This window comes from Mobula birostris, chromosome 15 (assembly GCF_030028105.1).
Source record: "Mobula birostris isolate sMobBir1 chromosome 15, sMobBir1.hap1, whole genome shotgun sequence".
NCBI lineage: Eukaryota > Metazoa > Chordata > Chondrichthyes > Myliobatiformes > Myliobatidae > Mobula > Mobula birostris.
The window spans coordinates 24,992,805-25,012,865 of record NC_092384.1 but is presented as its reverse complement, the minus strand read 5'-3'; the positions used below and the strand labels follow the sequence as shown (position 1 = coordinate 25,012,865).

At 39.2% G+C, this 20,061-nt stretch overlaps 1 protein-coding gene and 1 long non-coding RNA gene across 4 annotated transcripts in view; one reads left to right on the top strand and one right to left on the bottom strand.

Annotated features, from left to right (window-relative positions):
- nup93 (nucleoporin 93) overlaps positions 1–16,463 on the top strand; it is a 168,334-nt gene extending 151,871 nt beyond the window's left edge. For all 3 annotated transcript variants that reach the window (XM_072279474.1, XM_072279475.1, XM_072279476.1), the window contains 5 exons: positions 385–503; positions 3,602–3,719; positions 10,935–11,018; positions 13,313–13,441; positions 16,173–16,463. In XM_072279474.1, the coding sequence (XP_072135575.1) occupies positions 385–503; positions 3,602–3,719; positions 10,935–11,018; positions 13,313–13,441; positions 16,173–16,283 (561 nt within the window). In that variant the 3' untranslated portion in view covers positions 16,284–16,463. The remainder of the gene's footprint in view (positions 1–384; positions 504–3,601; positions 3,720–10,934; positions 11,019–13,312; positions 13,442–16,172) is intronic.
- LOC140210487 (uncharacterized) overlaps positions 1–20,061 on the bottom strand; it is a 143,951-nt gene that overhangs the window by 6,258 nt on the left and 117,632 nt on the right. The gene's annotated exons all lie outside the window — the stretch shown is intronic.

Below are 20,061 nucleotides of genomic sequence, written 5' to 3'. Positions count from 1 at the left end.
GGAGAATTTTCATGATACTGAATTGAAGATTAGCAGGAGGCTGTTGATGGAACATCCATTTTTCTGTTGATTTTAAAAGAAAATTATTTCTGCAGCTGTTTAGAAATCTATTCCTGCTGTCTGAAACTCTGGAGCAAGTTTTAAGGTTCACTTACAAATTTTTAGGTATAGAATGTTAAGATTGCAAGATTTGTTCTGTCTCTTCACAGTATTGTGAATAATCAAAAGGAAAATTTTTATTATTATCCCCAAATATCATGATACTTGTCAACTGTAGTTGATATTTTTTGAGGGCCCAGTGTGGTCGCCTGTATGTGTGATTTTTTAGTATGTAGAAATGCAGATAATCTGTAGACTAATACTTTAGTGGCATTCTTTTCGCAGAAACCAGATAAGGTCCTGGAATTGATGAACAAATTATTGAGTCCTGTGATACCACAAATCAGTGCACCACAGTCTAACAAAGAGCGACTGAAAAACATGGCACTTTCTATAGCTGAGAGGTATGAATTACAGGTCCTGCTTTATTTTTTGTCTTTCCCTTTCCTCATGATTAAGATAAATGGAAACGGCTGGATTTTATCTATTATTCATGCATTGTGCATATTCTTTGTTACCTTGCAAATGCATTGCTTGTTTTTTTTAAAAGATTAGAACTGAGCTTTATTTGTCATGTACATTGAAATATTAAAACATACAGTGAAATGTGTCATTTGCATCAAAGCAAATTAGTGAGGATTGTGCTAGAATTCTTGAGGCTTAATCATTTTGAGCAGCTTGTAAACATTACATGAACTTGCTAATAATGGATATTTTTATAATATAGACCTGAAATTTAGCACAAGTTGAGTAATCAGTAGAAAGCATTAGATGGATGCACTGGCTTGGAGGTTAGCTGGTGATTCTGATTTCCCAAAAAAGTAAATTTCCTACTTTTAATTGACTGGTTTTCAAATAATTCACACCAGTACCACTGAGGATGAGAGAGTATTAGCATGTACCTATTGAACTGTTTATGCTGGAAATCTGAAACAAAATCCAAAAATGCTACAACCTGTGTCTATAAGCATCTGGAAAGAGAATCAAAGTTAACCTTTCAGATTGCCTATAATTTGTCAGAACTATGAAAGAATGGAAAAAAAAAATAGTTTTATCTTACAGAAGTTTGAGAAGGCATGAAGAGGGGCAAAGTGAATCTCTGATAGGGGATAGAGACCAAGGATCCCGTGGGGATCAGCGGTTAGTGATGTTATCTGGTGGGTAGGTCTGATAGTAAGGCCAGTGAGAGTACAAACAAAGCGACATAAAGACTGCTAAATGCAGAGCTGTAGGAAATGCCCAATCACCCGTGTGTGTAAAGAAAGATAACCTGAGGCAATATTACAAATGGATGAGCTATAATAGAAATGGCTACTTTTACTTAAATTCTCATAGAAAAATACCTGTTGAATTTACTACATCTAGTCTCAAAGGCTGCAGCATGCCTAGACAGAAGATGAGGTACTGTGCCTCTAGCTTGCACTCAAAATGTCACCGACAGAGTAAGGCAGAATGAGAATGGCAGTGAAATGGAGATTTCACCCAGGCAACAAAGCTTGGAATACCTATTGCACACTGAGCGCAGGTTTCTCCAATGATGGGGTGTTACATTGTGACTACGAAATAGTGAATTAGAGAGGAAAAATTGCATGTGATTCATGTCTTCAGCTGGATGGCAGGAAGGGGAAAAGTAAAAGAGCAGGTATTGCATTTCCTGCACTTGCATGGGGAAGTATCGTGAGAAGGGGAATGATGGATGGAGATAGAAGAGAGGTCCCAGTGAACGAAATGGTCCCTTCTGAATGTTAAAAGGAAGATGTGTACTAGGTCAGAATCTCATTGCTGATTAAGGAAATTGTGAGGGGTAATTAAATAAAGAAAACCTGTCAGGTGAAGAGCAGTGGTGCCTATCCTAGCCCTTTCTGGGGTAAAGAGGGCTCAAGAGCAGAGGTGTGTGAAATAGAGGAGATTGAGTCAATAGTTCTGTCAATCATGGTCAAGGGGAAGCAGTGATTCAGTAAAAAGGATGACACCTTAACGGTGTAGGATGTCTTGTGATTGGAGCAGATGGAAAGGAGATGGCTGCTTTTGTGGGGGGGGGGAGGGTGAAGAAATAGAATGGAGTCTGTATGAGAGGTAAGGAAGGAGGAGGTCTTACCAGATAGCTGTGATAGTCACTACTTGTAGTGTATGGTTGTGCAAAACTTTCTTTGAGATTGAGGAAGGGAGGAGTCAGAATCAGCTTTAATTTCACTGGCATGTGTTGTGAAATTTGTTGCTTTGCAGCTGCAGTATATTGCAGTATATAATAATAACAAAAAAAATCCTGAGGTAGTGTTCATAGATTCATTGTCTATTTATTGGCGGAGAGGAAGAAGCTGTTCCGGAAACATTGAGTGTGTGTCTTCAGGTTCATGCTTGGTAGTAGCAATGAGAGGAGGTATGTCCTGAGTGATGGGGATCCTTAATGATGGATGCTGCCTTTTTCAGGCATCACCTTGTAAAGGGGACCTGGATGCTGGGGAGGCTACTGCCCATGACGGCTAAATTTACAACTTCCTACAACTTATTCTGAGCTTGTGGAATGGTATCTCCGTACCAGATGGTGATATAACCAGTTAGAATGCTTTCCACAGTACATCTGCAGAAATCTGCGAGTTAGATGGGCCATGTGAAATTGAACATGGGTTGGGAATCGGCAGGAAAGGCAATGATAATTGTGGAGTTCTGCATGAGTGCAGGCGGCAGTGTCAGTACAAAGGTCAATGTACCAGAGAAAGAGATAAGGGACAAAGCCTCAGCAGGACTAAAACAAAGCGTTCCATTTATCCCATAGAAACATGGGTCCAGATTGGCCCTCACACATTTCCATGTTACACTTTGGATCTGGAGAACACGAGTGGAGCTGAAGGAATTGTTGAATGATTGAATGAGGAGAACTGGTTGGGTTTCTGTTCAAGAGAGAAGCAATGGACCCTCAGACATTTCCTGGTGTGGGAGAGAGGTATAAAGATGAGTTTTTCATGCTGAGTGCAGTTAGTGATAGGGGAAGAAATCTGCTGTGAGTGGAACAAATTGTTGGTGAGACTTAACTGGAATCTCTGAAATGGAGTGAACGCGTCATGTACAAGAGTGACAGGACATATTCGAAGAGTGGCAAGTAAAGTGTACTCTTAAGAAGGCTAAGGTTCTGTTTTAAAAACATTGTCTTCATCTCCCAAGGTTCTTCAGAGATGAAAAGAGCTTCCAAATCAAAAGGAGATATTAGAAAAGGCAATGGTAACTTTAAAATAGGTCTCCCGAAAACCCTAAAGAAGGATATAGAATTTGAGTGACTAAAGGACAGATGTTCTGAGCAGGTGGCCAAATTCTGAGAAAGGGGAAGGTTGGGCTGGTGAAGTGGTGATAAACTTGGAAATTAATGAAATGAGGGGGCAAGGATTTGGATTTAAGCAAGTATTTGAAGAAGCGTAGGTAGCACAGCTATCCATGTACTAAAGAAATCCACGTCACTCTGGTTTGGGTACTATTTCTGTTGAATATCTTTTGTCTTTTGTGATAGATATCGCAATCAAGGAATTGCTGCTGCAAAGTCAGTTGACAGCACCTTCTACCTTCTACTGGACCTAATTACCTTCTTCGATGAGTACCATTCTGGCAATATTGACAGAGCAATTGATGTGAGTTACTTAAACTTTCATTTCATTAAAAGGTGGTAAATTTTATTTCTCTGCATTATCCTATTCCTTCCAGAAACAAATCTCAAGGCTGTTCATGCTCAAGACAGATCCATGTACTCTTGTGGTTGAGTTGAATTCTGATGTTTAATCCAAGGCTCTTTTAGAAGTCTGAAACAAGGCCCAAAACTTGTTGCTTCATGATCATTTTATTAAGAGTTGATAGAACAAAAAGAAGAGGAACAGAACAGTGACAGAATTCTACCACTTGAAGAGAGAAAAACTGAAGATGATGCCCAATATAAAATAGCTATTTTTATACTACTGAGATGAGGAAAATTCCAGTCAAATTTATAGATAAGAGACAACCAATTAGAAAGTACTCATTCAATTTACTCCAGTATCGAGTTAACCAATGACTTGAATAAATCCAATAAAAAAAAATCCCATCCATTACATTAATGTATGTTAGCTGCTGGTTTAAAAATATGATCAGCCAAATTAGTTAAGTCTTCAGATTATTAGTTATGTACATACAACACGCCTTGCGTATAACTGCACATGTACCCCACCCCCTCCCAAACTGCTAAGAGAAGAGCTAATGCCATACAATTTTGAAGAACCGTCTTGCACCCATGTCTGTTGTCACTTTTCTCAATTCAGCAGTGTCATTGCTTACTCTTTCTTAGGCTGCAGCAACATTCTTTATCTTTCATATGCGCTTTGTAACACCATAAACTGATGCAAAACGACCTCCTTTATTTCTAGACTTGGATAGGTAAAGGTAAGGTGTATGTGTCATTGCAGGAAAAAAACATATGCTAAATAGCAAGATTGTAACCAATTACTTGGCAGAGAGGTGTAGACTCCATTTCCACATACAAAGTATATATTGTTCCATGAACTTGGACCATTTCTTATTATTTGACAGGAGTCTTGTTGAATTGTAGTATTTTTCTGATCGTTAATGAACGTTCCAGAGTCATTACCCCATTTAGGACAATTTAGAGTGCGATTGCATAAACTATGCCCTGCCTACTGGTATGGTACCTTTTGAACCCGTTCAAAGGTTCATTTTATTACCCAAAATATGTATGCAGAAACTCTGAGATTTGTCTTCTCCAGATCGCCATAAATACAGAAAACTATACTAGTTGAAAGAAAGGCATCAATTCCCCCCCCCCCCCCCCACCGGCATGAAAAGAAAAATAAACAAAGACTCGCAAACCCCAACTGCTTCACTCACATAAAAACTAAGAGATCGCCCAACCCCCAGCCTGCCAATCAGCAGCAAGAAAAGAAGGGCGAGAACACACAAGAAACATGAAAGAGGTCAATATGAGCAACGGTCCAATCCATAAATCTCAGAATCTCAATAACATCTCCGAGGGAAGTGACTCAAGCCAGTAACCTTCCAAGAGCCGCTTGCTCTCCTCCGCATTTGCCTTGATGTTTCAGTCTTCCTCAGCACTTTACTTGGTGAGAAATGTAGTTGACCATAGCCCCATGTCTCTGAGCCTCTCCTCGTGGTAGTTTGTGCTTGCATTTCTTTCCTGAAGTTTTCTCAGCAACAGCAGAGTGCTAGCTCACTCAATCAAACTACAGACTGTAAATCACAGGCTCCAGCAGTTTCAAAAACAAAATTGAGATAAAAAGAATAAGCGGAAGAGGTGGAAAAACTGGAATGATTGACTACTTGGAAGATGTCGTCCAAGGAATCATTCACCAGTGCCATCTTGACTGGAAGAAAGTAGCTTTTATAATGAACACATGAAAAGATTTAATAGCTTTGTCATGAACATTAGATGTGGATATAAAATTATCCCAGGATAAGACATCAATAGAATCAGATGTGGTATTCCTTAAATCATGTTGATTATTATTTCATAAATGTTCCAGTTTAAGAAGCTATGTGGGGGGCATGATCATTGTATATTTAGGTCTCCCTTGGGAATAATGAATCGTAGGCATAGTGTGAACACTACCATTGCTGGATTGTGATAATGAACTTACGAAAGAGGACACATGCTTGTTCTGAATCTGCGGGAATGTTTAACATTGGTGAATATTTTGAACTGTATATGTTGACATACCCAACAGCTAGAATCATTAACAGCATCTGCAAATTCATGTGATACTCACAATTATACATTGAGTCATCTCAACTGCACATTCTGAGTAGAGAAAATTGGCAAAAATATAACGACTCATAATATAATAAACTTCATAATGCGCACTTGTTGATCTGCTTGAAGTTTTCTGGCTGTGCAGTGCTTGCTGTCCTCATTGGGCACCACTTTAGCTCGCTTGCAGTGGTTGGTATGTATCCACTTACTTTTACCTTCTACTTTCACTGCCAAGTCGGTAATTAACAGCACTCAGTAAGGACCTTCCCATCCAGCTCAAAGTGATTCCTTATGGAGTTTCTTCATCAGGGTGTGTCCTCCTTTTGTTGGATCATTCCAAGCGGCAGAAACTTGTTGAGAAGCCGACCGTACAACTTGAGTAAATTTCACACAAATATTACCTAAACTGTCTGCCATGTTGTGTGTATCAGCCTCTGAGATCAAGAGCTCCCAGCAATGACACAAAACATTCTGTTACCACTTTGAATGCTCTTAGGTTAATTTTCTTGTTTGAGGTGGCTTTGGTGCTAATCAAGACCATTGGAAGAGCTGTAGGCCATGGTACGCCTTTCTCATGATACTTGATCGGTGTTGGGTGGTTCCATTCATTTGTTCAACATGTCCTGTTGTCTCTGGGTGATGTGGACAATGGAAAGCCTGTTCAATGTTCATCAGTTGACATAAATCCTGACAAGCATTCCCAGTGAAATGTCTTCCTTGGTCTGAATCGATGTGACATGGCAATCCCCATCTAGGAATATAGTTCTTGATCAAGAGGTTTTGCTGTGTGTGTGGCAATGTCTACCTTTTCTGGGATAGTTTCTACCCATCTTAAAAACTTGTGAATCTGAGTATCCTTGACACTTTGGTAAAGAAATCTAATCCACTTGTAGATGTAAAAATGGACCAAATGGAGTACTTAATTGCGGTAGCTTCTCTGCTGATCCAAGATTTGTTTCCTGGCATGTCATACAGATTTAAAACAGTTGTCGAACTTTAGATTCCACCACCATTGGGAGAATCTGTCGGTCTTTTTTTGCACTCCATTGTGTCCTCGGGAGTGTATTTGCAGTGGCAGATATGGAAGCAACATACAGTAGTTGGGGCTACCAGTCTATAACTAGTGCCATATCTCCATGCTCCATCACTGTTTAACTTCCAACCTGTCTCTGTCCGGAACCACTTTTCCTGGTTAGAGCATTCCAAGCATTTTATATACTCATCTGTGATAGTTTTCATAATTCCATTTGTCAGAGGTTCACTGTATATGTTCTTGGTACTTTTTCTATCTTTTTTTCTGCTGCCTTTGTTGGAATTTCATCCTCAAATACATCTTCACAGCTTTCCATTGTAGTCTTTTTGGAGTAACTTTTACACTTCAACATGGCAACTTCTGACAGTAGTTGTATAACATTCATAAGTTCTTGTACTAGTTGAATATTCTTATTTGGGCTTCCTACAGCCGTAAGAAATACTTGTTTCCATAAGTTTCCAAATTTACATCAAGAATCAGTGTAGATATTAGCTGATTTTCCTCTGCCAATTTACAGGCTTCAATCAAAGCTCTTAGTTCTGCCTTTTACATGGAGGTACCAGGAGCCATGCTTCCTGAAGCCAGCACTTCAGTTCTAGAAACGTGCATTGAATTCCCCTCTGGGTCACTGAGGAGCCATCAATGTACAGAATAATAAGCAGCAGGGCACTGCTGGTGTCCATATTCTTGGCTTAAGACTGCTATCATGTGTTTCTCCTGGACAAACAGGCTAAAGGGTTTACCTCTATCAGGGATTCTTAATGCAGGTGTAATACACAATGTCACCTTTAAAGTTTGAAAAGCTTTCAGCTGTTCTTCAGTAAGAGTCATAGCTCATCTGAGCACTTGCTGTCCTGCAGCATAGCCATCCTTCAGGTATCGAGCAATAGTTGATGGATCTGCCACTAGCTTGTCAATACATTGATTGGAACTGGTGTCATCTTCAGTCCTGTGTCTTCTCTCCCTTGTCTTTATTGGAGCAGGCTGTGACATAGCTGTCAATCTTATTATTTCATCTCTGTCATCCTCATTTGAGTTGCTAGGGGCAACTGTACAGTCCATTTCATGTCCATCGTGTAAATCCTTGGCGTTCTGATGGTGTCACTGTATACAGAGACTGTTCAATGTGAGCTGCAGTTCCTCAGGCAGACTTTCACTAGCAGGATTGCCCACTTGAAATTGTGGCTATGCTTTTTTTTACATTGTTTCAGTTTGTTCCTAATCCCCAAATAATGCACTTTGATTGAATTACTGTGTTGTTCTTCCACTCATTCAATTAATACAAAGATTTGCTCGTTAGACTTTTTAATGTCTCTATCATGCTGCTTTGTAGTTTATCATAAGTTTTGCATTTCTTTCAATTAGTAGAAGAATTTACATGTCCCGTTAACTCTTTCAATTGCTCACACATTCGATCAAACAGACCACACAGTCTTATATTTAAATCAGCAGCAAGCATTGCCTGGATTTTAATAAATTTAACATTGTTGGTATTTTTTTGTCTGGACTTTTTATTAATTTTATCAAACTCAAATGTTTCATTTAGGTAAGAACTGAATCTCTAAGTTATCTATTCACATGCAACTGGACATTTTGTAGTTGATTTCATGACTTTGGCCAGTGTTTTGATTCGATCTTAATTCATGCATACATTTTATTACTTAGTTCGCGATCTCGAAATTTAATAGGTTGTCCTGCAACCCAAATTTAATTATTTTCCCTGTGCTCTGCTAGCTTGCATGTATTTAAGCTTTTTTTCACGCACTCCACTGAGTTGCACTCATTTAATTTTTTTATCCATGCTCCACTGCTTGTACGTATTTAATTTTTTATGTTCCACCCACTTGCGTATTTGATCAGCGCTCTACCGGCCTGCATGTGGCTCCACTGGCTTGCATTTTTTAAACAGATCATTTTTTTAATTGCAACATAGCAGTTCCTCACTCCTAGCTGTCATCTGATATCCAAAGCCTGAACTTTCCTCTCAGTTAAATTGGAACATAAGAGGACATGTTGTTGTGCGCTAAAAGTTCCACTTTGTCTGGGTGATTCCTCCAAGTCCTAAACTCTGATTCCTGACAACTGAACCACTTGTTGGATTCTGACGTTTTTGTTTCAAGGTGCATTTAGAAGTCAGGTGCGAGGCATAAAACCTGTTGTTTCAAGATTGTTTTATTAAGCGTCGATAGAACACTGAGAACAGGAACAGAACAGTGACAGGGGTCTACAACTTGGAGAGAGAGAAACTAAAGATGGCACCCAGCATGAAACACACAAAATGCTGGAGGAACTCAGCAGGTCAGGCAACTTCTGGGGAAAAGAGTAAACAGTTGATGTTTTGGGCCAAGACCCTTCATTAGGACCGGATTAAAAAAAAGAGAAGTCAGAGTAAGAGGATGGGGGGAGGGGAGGAAGAAATACAAAGTGATAGATTAGCCTGGGAGTGGGAGAGGGGAGAATTAAACAGCTAGGAAGTTGTTAGGTGAAAAAGATAAAGGGCTGGAGAAGGGGGAATCTGACAGAGGACAGAAGGCCATGGAAGAAAGGGAAGGGGGAGGAGCACCAGAGCCCAGCAAAAACAGCTAATTTTATACTACGAAGATATAAATTTCATTCAAATGTATAGGTAAGAGTCAATTAATTAGAAAGTACTCATCTGAAGCATGTAGTACCATATTAGTCAAGGGGAAAACACTTATTCACTTAATGCAGAGCAAAAAGGTTTCCCGAGTTTTCCGTAATTATAACTTGTATAACCACTGGAGGCATATTAAACTAGAATAAAATATGAACAGATAATTGTTAATCTGCAAAGGAAGTATCAATTTAAACAGTCTAATACGATGAGTGGATGTGAGATCATCCACTTTGGAAGGAATAATAGAAGAGCAGGTTATTTAAATAGTGAAAGATTGCAGCATGCTGTTGTGCAGAGGGGCTTGGGAGTGCTTGTTCATGATTCGCAAAAAGTTGGCTTGCAGGTACAACAGGTTATTAAGAAGGTAAACAAAATGATGGCCTTCATTGCTAGAGGGATTGAATTCAAGAGCAGGGAGGTCGTGCTGCAACTATACAGGGTACTGGTGAAGCCGTACCTGGAGCACTGTGTGCAGTTCTGGTCTCCATACTTGAGGAAGGATATGCTGGCTTTGGAGGCAGTGCAGAGGAGGTTTACCAGGTAGATTCCAGGGATAAAGGGGTTAACCTATGAGGAGAGATTGAGTCGCCTGGGACTATACTCTCTGGAGTTCAGAAGAATGAGAGGGGATCTTATAGAAACATACAAGACTTTGAAAGGGATAGATAAGATAGAAGTAGGAAAGTTGTTTCCATTGGTAGGTGAGACTAGTACTAGGGAACATTGCCTCAAGATTCAGGGAAGAAGATTTAGGAAAGAGATGAGAAGAAACTGTTTTTCCCAGAGAGTGGTGAATCTGTGGAATTCTCTGCCCAGGGAAGCAGTTGAGGCTTCCTCACTAAATATAATTAAGAAACAGCTAGATAGGTTTTTACATAGTAGGGGAATTAAGGATTATGGGGGACAAAGCAGGTAGATGGAGCTGAGTTTATGGACAGATCAGCCATGATCTTATTGAATGGTGGGGCAGGCTTGATGGGCTGTATGGCCTACTCCTCCTATTTCTTATGTTCTAACAGTTAAAAAGTAGTTGAGGCAACAATAACCTTCTCCTCCTCACATGGATTGCAATCTGTGTTAAGGAATTTAACTTTGCATTTGGGCATATTTGTTTTGTATAATAACAAGAACACTGCCATCTTTGTTTCATCTTTTACTGTACAGTAACCAGGATCTCATTCAGGTCATTTATCAATTCACTGAATAACAGAACAGACTTGAGGAAGAAAATAGCCTTATTGTTTGTGTTCCTTACTCACATGCGGTATCATTGATATGCCAGGTCTACTCGCTCACTATTTCTTAATTCAGGGCCCCATAGTGTGGACCTTCCTCAAGGTTTCTCTGCTAAAAATACATGGTCATATTGTAAATGATTTTTACAATGCTGTTCCTAACCCCTGTTACATTTTGCTGTTTAGATCATGGACAAACTGAAACTTGTGCCTCTCAGTCAAGAGAGTGTTGAGGAGAGAGTGACAGCTTTCAAAAATTTCAGTGATGAGGTAAGAAGCTTCAGCAGTGATTCTTTACTGTCATTTATTCTTTTGTTTACCCTCTTCAGTGATGTAAAATTTCAGCCTGTCACTGTATTGAAGTATTTGAATAAAACCAGAGACTGTATTTCAGGACTAGTCTGAATGCCATTTGATAAGGGTGTAAAGATCCCTTTGTCAATATAATTTGGACTGGATTTGGATACAAGGACTCTGGGTCAATATCCCAATCTCTTCGCATAAGTAAAGTGATGAATGATCAATATACTATCTTCCTGACACACACAAATTGGTTCAGATTCGGATTGGTTTATTGTCACATACTCCAGGGTGCAATGAGTTTCCTTGTTCACATGAAGAAATAGAATACAGTCAGCCTTCCTTATCCGCGAGTTCTGCATGCATGAATTCAACCAACCGCGAATCGGGAAAACCCGGAAGTTCTCTCTCCAACACTCGTTGTTCGAGCGTTGTTCGCCTCGCATCTCGTTCATTGGCTACTTTGTTTCTGTGAAAAAATGGCTCCTAAAAAGCAATTACTTGGTCAAAGCAATTCCTCAAAGGCTAAGAGGGAGCGTAAAGTGCTAACTCTCGCCGAGAAATTAGAAGTATTAGATCTTTTGAAAAGTGGCATGTCGCATTCCGAAGTGAGCCGTAAGGTCGGTAAGAATAAATTGAACATTCGTGCAATGAAGCAGAAAGAAGCTGAAATTCGTGGAAGTGTTAGTGCCAGGGATGGCTGGCTGGCTGTGTAAAGCGCTACAGCCTCAAGAACTTAAAGATCACGGGAGAATCGGCATTGGCTGATGCTGAGGCAACGTCAGCGTTCCCAGAAGAGCCACAATGGTTGCATCTGTACTGAACATGTACAGACTTTTTTTTGTCATTATTCCCTAAACAATACAGTATATCAACTATTTACATAGCATTTGCATTGTATTAGGTATTATAAGTCAATGGAACAGAAACACTGAGGGCAGCGGGTCCTATGCTGCCCTGGGTCCTAAAGTCCACCCGCACTGAGACAGGTTAAATAAGGGACTTGAGCATCCGCGTCTTTTGGTATCCACGAAGGTTCTCGGAACCAATCCCTCGCAGACAAGGAGGGCCAACTGTAAATACAACAAAGAGCACAAAACAGCAGAATAATGCTAAGTATAGTAGTGAAATTGAAGTTGTGCAGAAGAAATGCTGAAGTGACCACAATGGAAGAGAGAGAATTAATGGTTCGACAAAATTTCAGTGCCACTGGGAAGGGGGTGTGAAAGGGAATTGGTACAGAAGTTTGATAGCAGTGGAGAAGAAGCTGTTATGTCTGGACTTTCCGGCTCCTGTGTTGTGTAGTAAGTAGAGGAAAGGAAGGGAACGACCGGGGTGGGCTATGTCGCTACAGCAGCTTGACATTGCGAAACTGGGTTTGTGATCCTATTCCTGCATTCTGTCTCATCATTTTTATTGATCCAGCCTAGAAAATAAACTGATCTGAATGTTAGAAGTATATCTTTGCAAATCTTGTACTCACTTCACTACCTCTTTACCCTAATTATAATGTTGTAACCAGAAATGTACACTGTACTTTAAATGTAGTCCAGTTAAGGTTCAATTAAAAATTTAACATAACTTCTCTAGTTATTTTCAATTATTCCTTCTAGAATTAAAATCATAACTGCCTTTGCAGATCAGACTGCATCGGAAAACTAATGCCTATGAATTTGTTTATACTACAAGATCCTGCACATCTACCCCATTTAGATCTTTATTCCTAATATATCTTATTACCAATAACCAAAACTGATGAAAATCAATTTGCTAATTCAGTGGCCATTCTGCATTTATTTTTGGAATTTTTTGCAGTCCTTCTTATGAGCTATTATCCTTCTCCTAAAGACATGTCTCTTTCTATTGATTACAAAAGTTAAATCATCATTCCAGCGTGCAATATTTTTATGTCTTCAAAACACATGCCAGAGAAGGTGTAATCTATTCTTCAAAAAGGCTTTGTGTTGCTGACTGTCACTAGCAGTTCTAAAGGAAGTCTACAGTCATTTGACACAGATATGGCACTGGAACTGATAATCAGGGATTTGCTGAAAGACTCAATGACCCAAATCTGACATGACCACAGGTTCCTAATTAAAACTGGTCATTAAGATGCAATGGTATTAAAGGTTTTTTTTAAAAAACCATTTTCATTGTTACTTCTGTTATGGAAACAGCAGCTAATTTACTTTATCATTGAATACAAACTCAGTTGCTGATTCACTAATTATTGGCATACTAATGAACAGTTCTTCTTTGTACAGATTAGACACAACCTGTCTGAAGTATTGCTTGCCACCATGAATATTCTGTTTACCCAGTATAAAAGACTGAAGGGTACAAGCCCAGCCACCCCTGCAAGACCTCAGCGCATGATGGAGGACAGAGACACGGTAAGAATGCATTACTTTTTGCCTTTCAGGGACCATTTAGAAATGCTGAACTTGTTATTCTGCATCTTCAAATATCCAAAAAACTAAGTATGGTAATGAAAACAGCTGAAGTTTTATGGATTTATAAGACTTACGCAGTTTGCACTTTAAGCCGAATAAGCAAGGAGGAAGTGAAATCGTAGTAGCAAGATGTGAAAATGGAGCAGGAATACAAGGAAAGATTTAAAAGAATAAAAAAATGTAATATATTAACCTAATTTGTCTAATATCCTGTATAAATTTTATGCTCAATGACAGCTTCTATCCTGCTGTTATAAGTATACTTGCATGGTCCCCTGGTATGATAAAAATGACTCTTAATTTCACAACCCACTTCACTTCACAACCTACTTCATTATGTCTTGCGTGGACCTGTACTGTACTTTCTCTGTAACAGTAACACTTTATTCTGCAGTTTGGTAATCTTTTACCTTGTTCTGCGTCAGTGCACTGTTGTAATGAATTGATATATATGAGTGATAAGTTTTTAAATTGTACCTTGATACATGTGACAGTAAACAAGTTTACCAATTAAAAATTTTTAATTTAAACACAAAGCCACAAGAAATGAATACTGTTAGCATTTCATGTGTGGAATTTTGGCAGATATTTGATTCATTTACTCATAAAAGTTCACATGCTGGTGATGCTAGCAGTAATATTTACTCAGACTTTTTATTAAAGTTTGGTATTCATGCTCTTGATGGAACTTGATGATGGTGAGGACAATATGAGTGAGGTTGATGTTCTGGAGCATGTTGATATTAAGGGAGAGAAGGTGTTGGAGTTGTTAAAATACATTAGGACGGATAAGTCCCCGGGGCCTGATGGAATATTGCCCAGGTTGCTCCACGAGGCGAGGGAAGAGATTGCTGAGCCTCTGGCTAGGATCTTTATGTTCTCGTTGTCCACGGGAATGGTACCGGAGGATTGGAGGGAGGCGAATGTTGTCTCCTTGTTCAAAAAAGGTAGTAAGGATAGTCCGGGTAATTATAGACCAGTGAGCCTTACATCTGTGGTGAGAAAGCTGTTGGAAAAGATTCTTAGAGATAGGATCTATAGGCATTTAGAGAATCATGGTCTGATCAGGGACAGTCAGCATGGCTTGGTGAGGGGCAGATCGTGTCTAACAAGCCTGATAGAGTTCTTTGAGGAGGTGACCAGGCATATAGATGAGGGTAGTGCAGTGGATGTGATCTATATGGATTTTAGTAAGGCATTTGACAAGGATCCACACGGTAGGCTTATTCAGAAAGTCAGAAGGCATGGGATCCAGGGAAGTTTGACCAGGTGGATTCAGAATTGCTTTGCCTGCAGAGGGCAGAGGGTCGTCGTGGAGGGAGTACGTTCAGATTGGAGGATTGTGACTAGTGGTGTCCCACAGGATCTGTTCTGTGACCTCTACTTTTCGTGATTTTCATTAACGACCTGGATGTCGGGGTAGAAGGGTGGGTTGGCAAGTTTGCAGACGACACAAAAGTTGGTGGTGTTGTAGATAGTATAGAGGATTGTCAAAGATTGCAGAGAGACATTGATAGGATGCAGAAGTGGGCTGAGAAGTGGCAGATGGAGTTCAACCTGGAGAAGTGTGAGGTGGTACACTTTGGAAGGACAAACTCCAAGGCAGAGTACAAAGTAAATGGCAGGATACTTGGTAGTGTGGAGGAGCAGAGGGATCTGGGGGTACATGTCCACAGATCCCCGAAAGTTGCCTCGCAGGTGGATAGGGTAGTTAAGAAAGCTTATGGGGTGTTAGCTTTCATAAGTTGAGGGATAGAGTTTAAGAGTCACGATGCAATGATGCAGCTCTATAAAACTCTGGTTAGGCCACACTTGGAGTACTGTGTCCAGTTCTGGTTGCCTCACTTATAGGAAGGATGTGGAAGCATTGGAAAGGGTACAGAGGAGATTTACCAGGATGCTGCCTGGTTTAGAGAGTATGCATTATGATCAGAGATTAAGGGAGCTAGGGCTTTACTCTTTGGAGAGAAGGAGGATGAGAGGAGACATGATAGAGGTGTACAAGATAATAAGAGGAATAGATAGAGTGGATAGCCAGCACCTCTTCCCCAGGGCACCACTGCTCAGTACAAGGGGACATGGCTTTAAGGTAAGGAGTGGGAAGTTCAAGGGGGATATTAGAGGAAGGTTTTTTACTCAGAGAGTGGTTGGTGCGTGGAATGCACTGCCTGAGTCAGTGGCGGAGGCAGATACACTAGTGAAGTTTAAGAGACTACTAGACAGGTATATGGAGGAATTTAAGGTGGGGGCTCATATGGGAGGCAGGGTTTAAGGGTCGGCACAACATTGTGGGCCAAAGGGCCTGTACTGTGCTGTACTATTCTATGTTCTATGTTCTCTTTTCCCAAATTCATTAATACTCCATTGGTATAGGAAGAGGAGTCCGTTTCATTTTTAAGCCTCCATTGGTCTTTAGTAGTAAGTTCAAGATTCTAGTACTTTTATATTGCAAAGCATATCTGATCAGTCCATTTCTCCATTCTGGTAGTCATATGGATCAGATAATATTTGTAGATTATACATTCTTTTAATTTGTTTAATTATTAGTGTATACTGCATTGTTTTCTTCAAAAGTTAACCAATATATCAGATGCTTGTTTCAGTTGGAATTGCTTTTGCATCATATTTCTTAAAAATATTTTGTTACACGTTTCCTTTGGTTTCTTTACAGCAACTCCGACGCCAGGCACGTGCCTTAATAACGTTTGCTGGAATGATACCATACAGGATGGCTGGTGATACAAATGCACGCCTGGTGCAGATGGAGGTCCTCATGAACTGACAGAGTTGAAAGATTTCACAACGGAACATTAAGCCAATGGTTTAATAGATGTTTGCTTTTGGAGTTCACTTTATATTTTTTCAAATTGGAAATGTTATTTTTCTTTAAAATTTTAATTTTCACTTTTTGGAAACTCTTACCCTTGTTTAGTTGAATCTCCAGTTTTAAAATAAATGGAAAATCACAAACTTGTTATCGCAGATGATGTTTGTTTTATTGCACCCTTACACTAAAGTTGCTCTTGTATTTGTTTGAGAAAAATAATTATTTTACACTTTTCTCTGAATGAATGTGTAAGTATATATCTATTGCTATAGCTCTCTGCATGGTTTCTTTGTTCTTGGTTGTTTCAAGACCTAGTTGTAAGAAATGAGTTGAGTACTTTCTGCGACAAGTTCAATCACAGTAATGTAAATAGAAAATGTAATTCATTTTAAAGAATTGCAGACAGCTACAAAGTTGTATCTCTAAAGAAAATCCTTCCCTTATGCTTTAAGTACTTTAACCAATATCTGTCAATCATCAAAATGTGTTGATTGAAGTTGGTCACTCCAGTTCTAGTTGGTTTCTCTATTGAAGCTCCTTTTATAAGTTGCTTGTTCAATTACATTGCTATCAGGTAAAGTTGTAGATATTTGTCCAACCATATTTTCACTTGTACACCATTTTACTATTTGACTTACAGATATAAAGTGCCACTGTATTGTTCCTTTTGGAAATCGTTCTACACACAGGGCCATTCGACTTACTGTACCTGACCCAACTACCCATAAAATCTGTCCATGTACTTAGTTTTCCAAGTATATATCCAATTTGCTTCTTGTACATTACTGTTGCATTCCTTCCATCACCCTTTTCAGCCAGGTGTTTCAGACCATTGCAACTCACTGCACAAAATGGTTTCTTCTCTCCCTCTCTTTTGAGAAGAAAATGGCTGATTTTTTTGCTTTGATGCAAGTTGCACAATAGTAGTTAACAAAGCTTGGCCATTCGATCTCCCTCAGTACCTGTGATCCAGATGAGATCCTGCTGTGATTGCAGGTAATCCACCATCCATCTGTCGGTTCTTTTGACTGAATGAACAAATTAATTTAACTTGATTTTATAGCTACTGCAGTGAGGTACGCAAGAGTGCTGGACAGGCCGATGTGCTGCCATTAATCCGAGGTCGGTATTGGTGCAGCAGCTGGTGTTGTGAATCAGGCCGGCAAAAAGCAACTGCTACAATCCGGCTATTTCACAACACCAGGGTTGCATCATACCACTGTCTTCACTGCAAGACCTGCTTTGAAAATGTTCTTGTATTACTCGAAGCTGAGGTAAGTGATAATAGCTTTATCTTTTTAATTAATTGTACTTTCATTCCTTTTATTTATAAAAAAGGAAAACCGCATTTACATTTATATGGCAACACCAGGTGCTCCAGCTGTACAGAGGCATCAGACACTTTGAACATAGTTGCTCACCTCCATTCAATTAAGGAAAAGTATCGAGCAGAGGTCAAATGTTTCGCTGCACACAAACGAAAAATGCAAGAGCTTGTTTTTTAGGAGCATTTGTTGGCCTCCTTTTGGTCCTTTTGCAGTGGGACTAGAGCAAATGAACAAGGGTGCCACAGTAGCACAATGCTATTATAGCTCGAGACATCAGAGTTTGGAGTTCAGTTCCAGCACTATCTGTAAGGACTTTGTATGTTCTCACCATGACTGTGGCTTTGTTCTTGTGCTCTATCTTCCTCCCACTGTCCAAAGAAATACAAGTTAGTGAGTTAATTGGTTATTTTAGATTGTCCTGTGATTGGGCTACAGTTAACTTGGTGGGTTGCTTGGCAATGTGGCTCATTGGGCTTGAAGGGCCTGTCTGCACTGTATCTCTAAATAAAATTTTTAAAAATTAAAAAATCGGGAAAGAACAGCAGTGTCTAATCAGCTATAGTGTAATGGCAAATGGAGAATCTGTAATAACAGTAGTAGTGCTATTAAGATTGATAGCAAAAATCTGCAAAGTTGTCAGAATAGAGAATCTTTGGATTAATTATGTGACTAATTAATTGTGTTTATTTGCCATTCTATTAGTTGCCTGTTTGTCTGCTCCATTTCCCCCCACCCAACAAGTCACCAATGAAAATGGAACATTCCTTTCAATGAAAATTCTCTTCATTCTCTGCATTTATATAGTTCAATAGTTCTATTTAATATCAGAGGATGTATACAATATACAATCTGAAATTCTTGTTCTTTGCAGACATCCAGGAAAACAGAAGTGTGCCCCAAAGAATGAGTGACAGTAAAAACCTTGGGTCCCCAAAGTCCCCCCATGCACAAGCAGCAGCAAAGCAATGGCCTTCCCCCCCGCCCGCCACAAACCAGCAAAAAATGCATCACCACCATTCACCCAACAAGCAAGCAATAGCAAAGCCCCAAGAAAGACCATGATCTGCAGTACAACAAAAGCTAATCATTCACCTGAAAATTCAACATACTACAGGCTTTCTTACTCTCCCTAATAAAGGGACAGAGGGGTGTCCTCCTTTCACAGCAAAAGGGGAGACCAACAAAGACAAGCAACCTGCTGATTTGTGGTGTTAAAAGTCTGCCATGCCACTTTTTTTTTTCTTGAATTCTCTGACTGGAGAATCAGCTACAAACTCTCCCTCACCTACGAGAGAGAGAAAGAGAGAGAGCACACGATTTGCCAAGTACAGAGCCCCAACAGTTGATCCGCTGTTCCCGATTATATAGCAACTTTCCCTATAAATCTACCCTCATCTCTGCACCTTTGGGTTGTAAGTAACTCACTTAAATGCTTGAAATTACATTGTAAATTATTAATTCTGCTTAATGTGATTATTTTGTACCAAATTTCAAAAATCAATTCTGCTTTCTATGTTAAATGCATTTGTATAAAATTGAAGGCATCTCTTTTACAGTCAATACCAAATCAAAGTTGTGTACCAAAGGTGTAAAATTAAACTTTATTATAATGAAGAGCTGACTACTTTTGTTCATTTGTAATGTAAAATTTTAATCAAATATCAATAAACTTTGTATATGAATCCTGATTACCTGAAAATGTATATTTAATTGAGTTTCAATGCCTACAATTAAGTTAACAACAGTTGAAAATCATCACTTTTGTAACAGTTCCTAAGATTTTGTATCAAAATGACACAATTGTTTTGTAAGTGCTGTTATCTTAGTAAATGCTTAATGCTTATCAAGTTGAACATATATATTTGTAGAATAATTCAGAAGTGGAAAAGTTTTTTCACTAGAGTCTATTAGAGGTGGTAGGTTTGGGGGGGTGAGATATATCATTATTCACAACATGGTGATGCAGAGCTGAAAGGAAATAGTTGCTTAAATACCCATTTCATTAGAAATATTATCTCTCTGTTTATCTGACTCTTGAGCGTGAAATTCTAAAGCCACGTTTATTGAATGTACAGAATAAATTATCCATGACTTCCTCAGGCTTAAAATAAAAACAGGTTATAGAGTTTTGACTTCACTTTGTTGCTATGTAATTCAGCTTCGTTTAGTGCCAGTTTCTATGCTATATGTTTGTTTATAACAGTACCTGGAAATTATTAGACGTTAAAATTTAAATTGATTCCTTCCGTCATTACATATTTTTGAATTATGATTTCTAGTATCCTGTTTCTCTTAAAGAAACACATGAAATGCAGTTCAATTTATGCCCAGTCAGAACTGCAGTGTGTTAACTTATGAGAAGTAGTCATATTAGAACATTCATAAAATGCTGGAGGAACTCAACA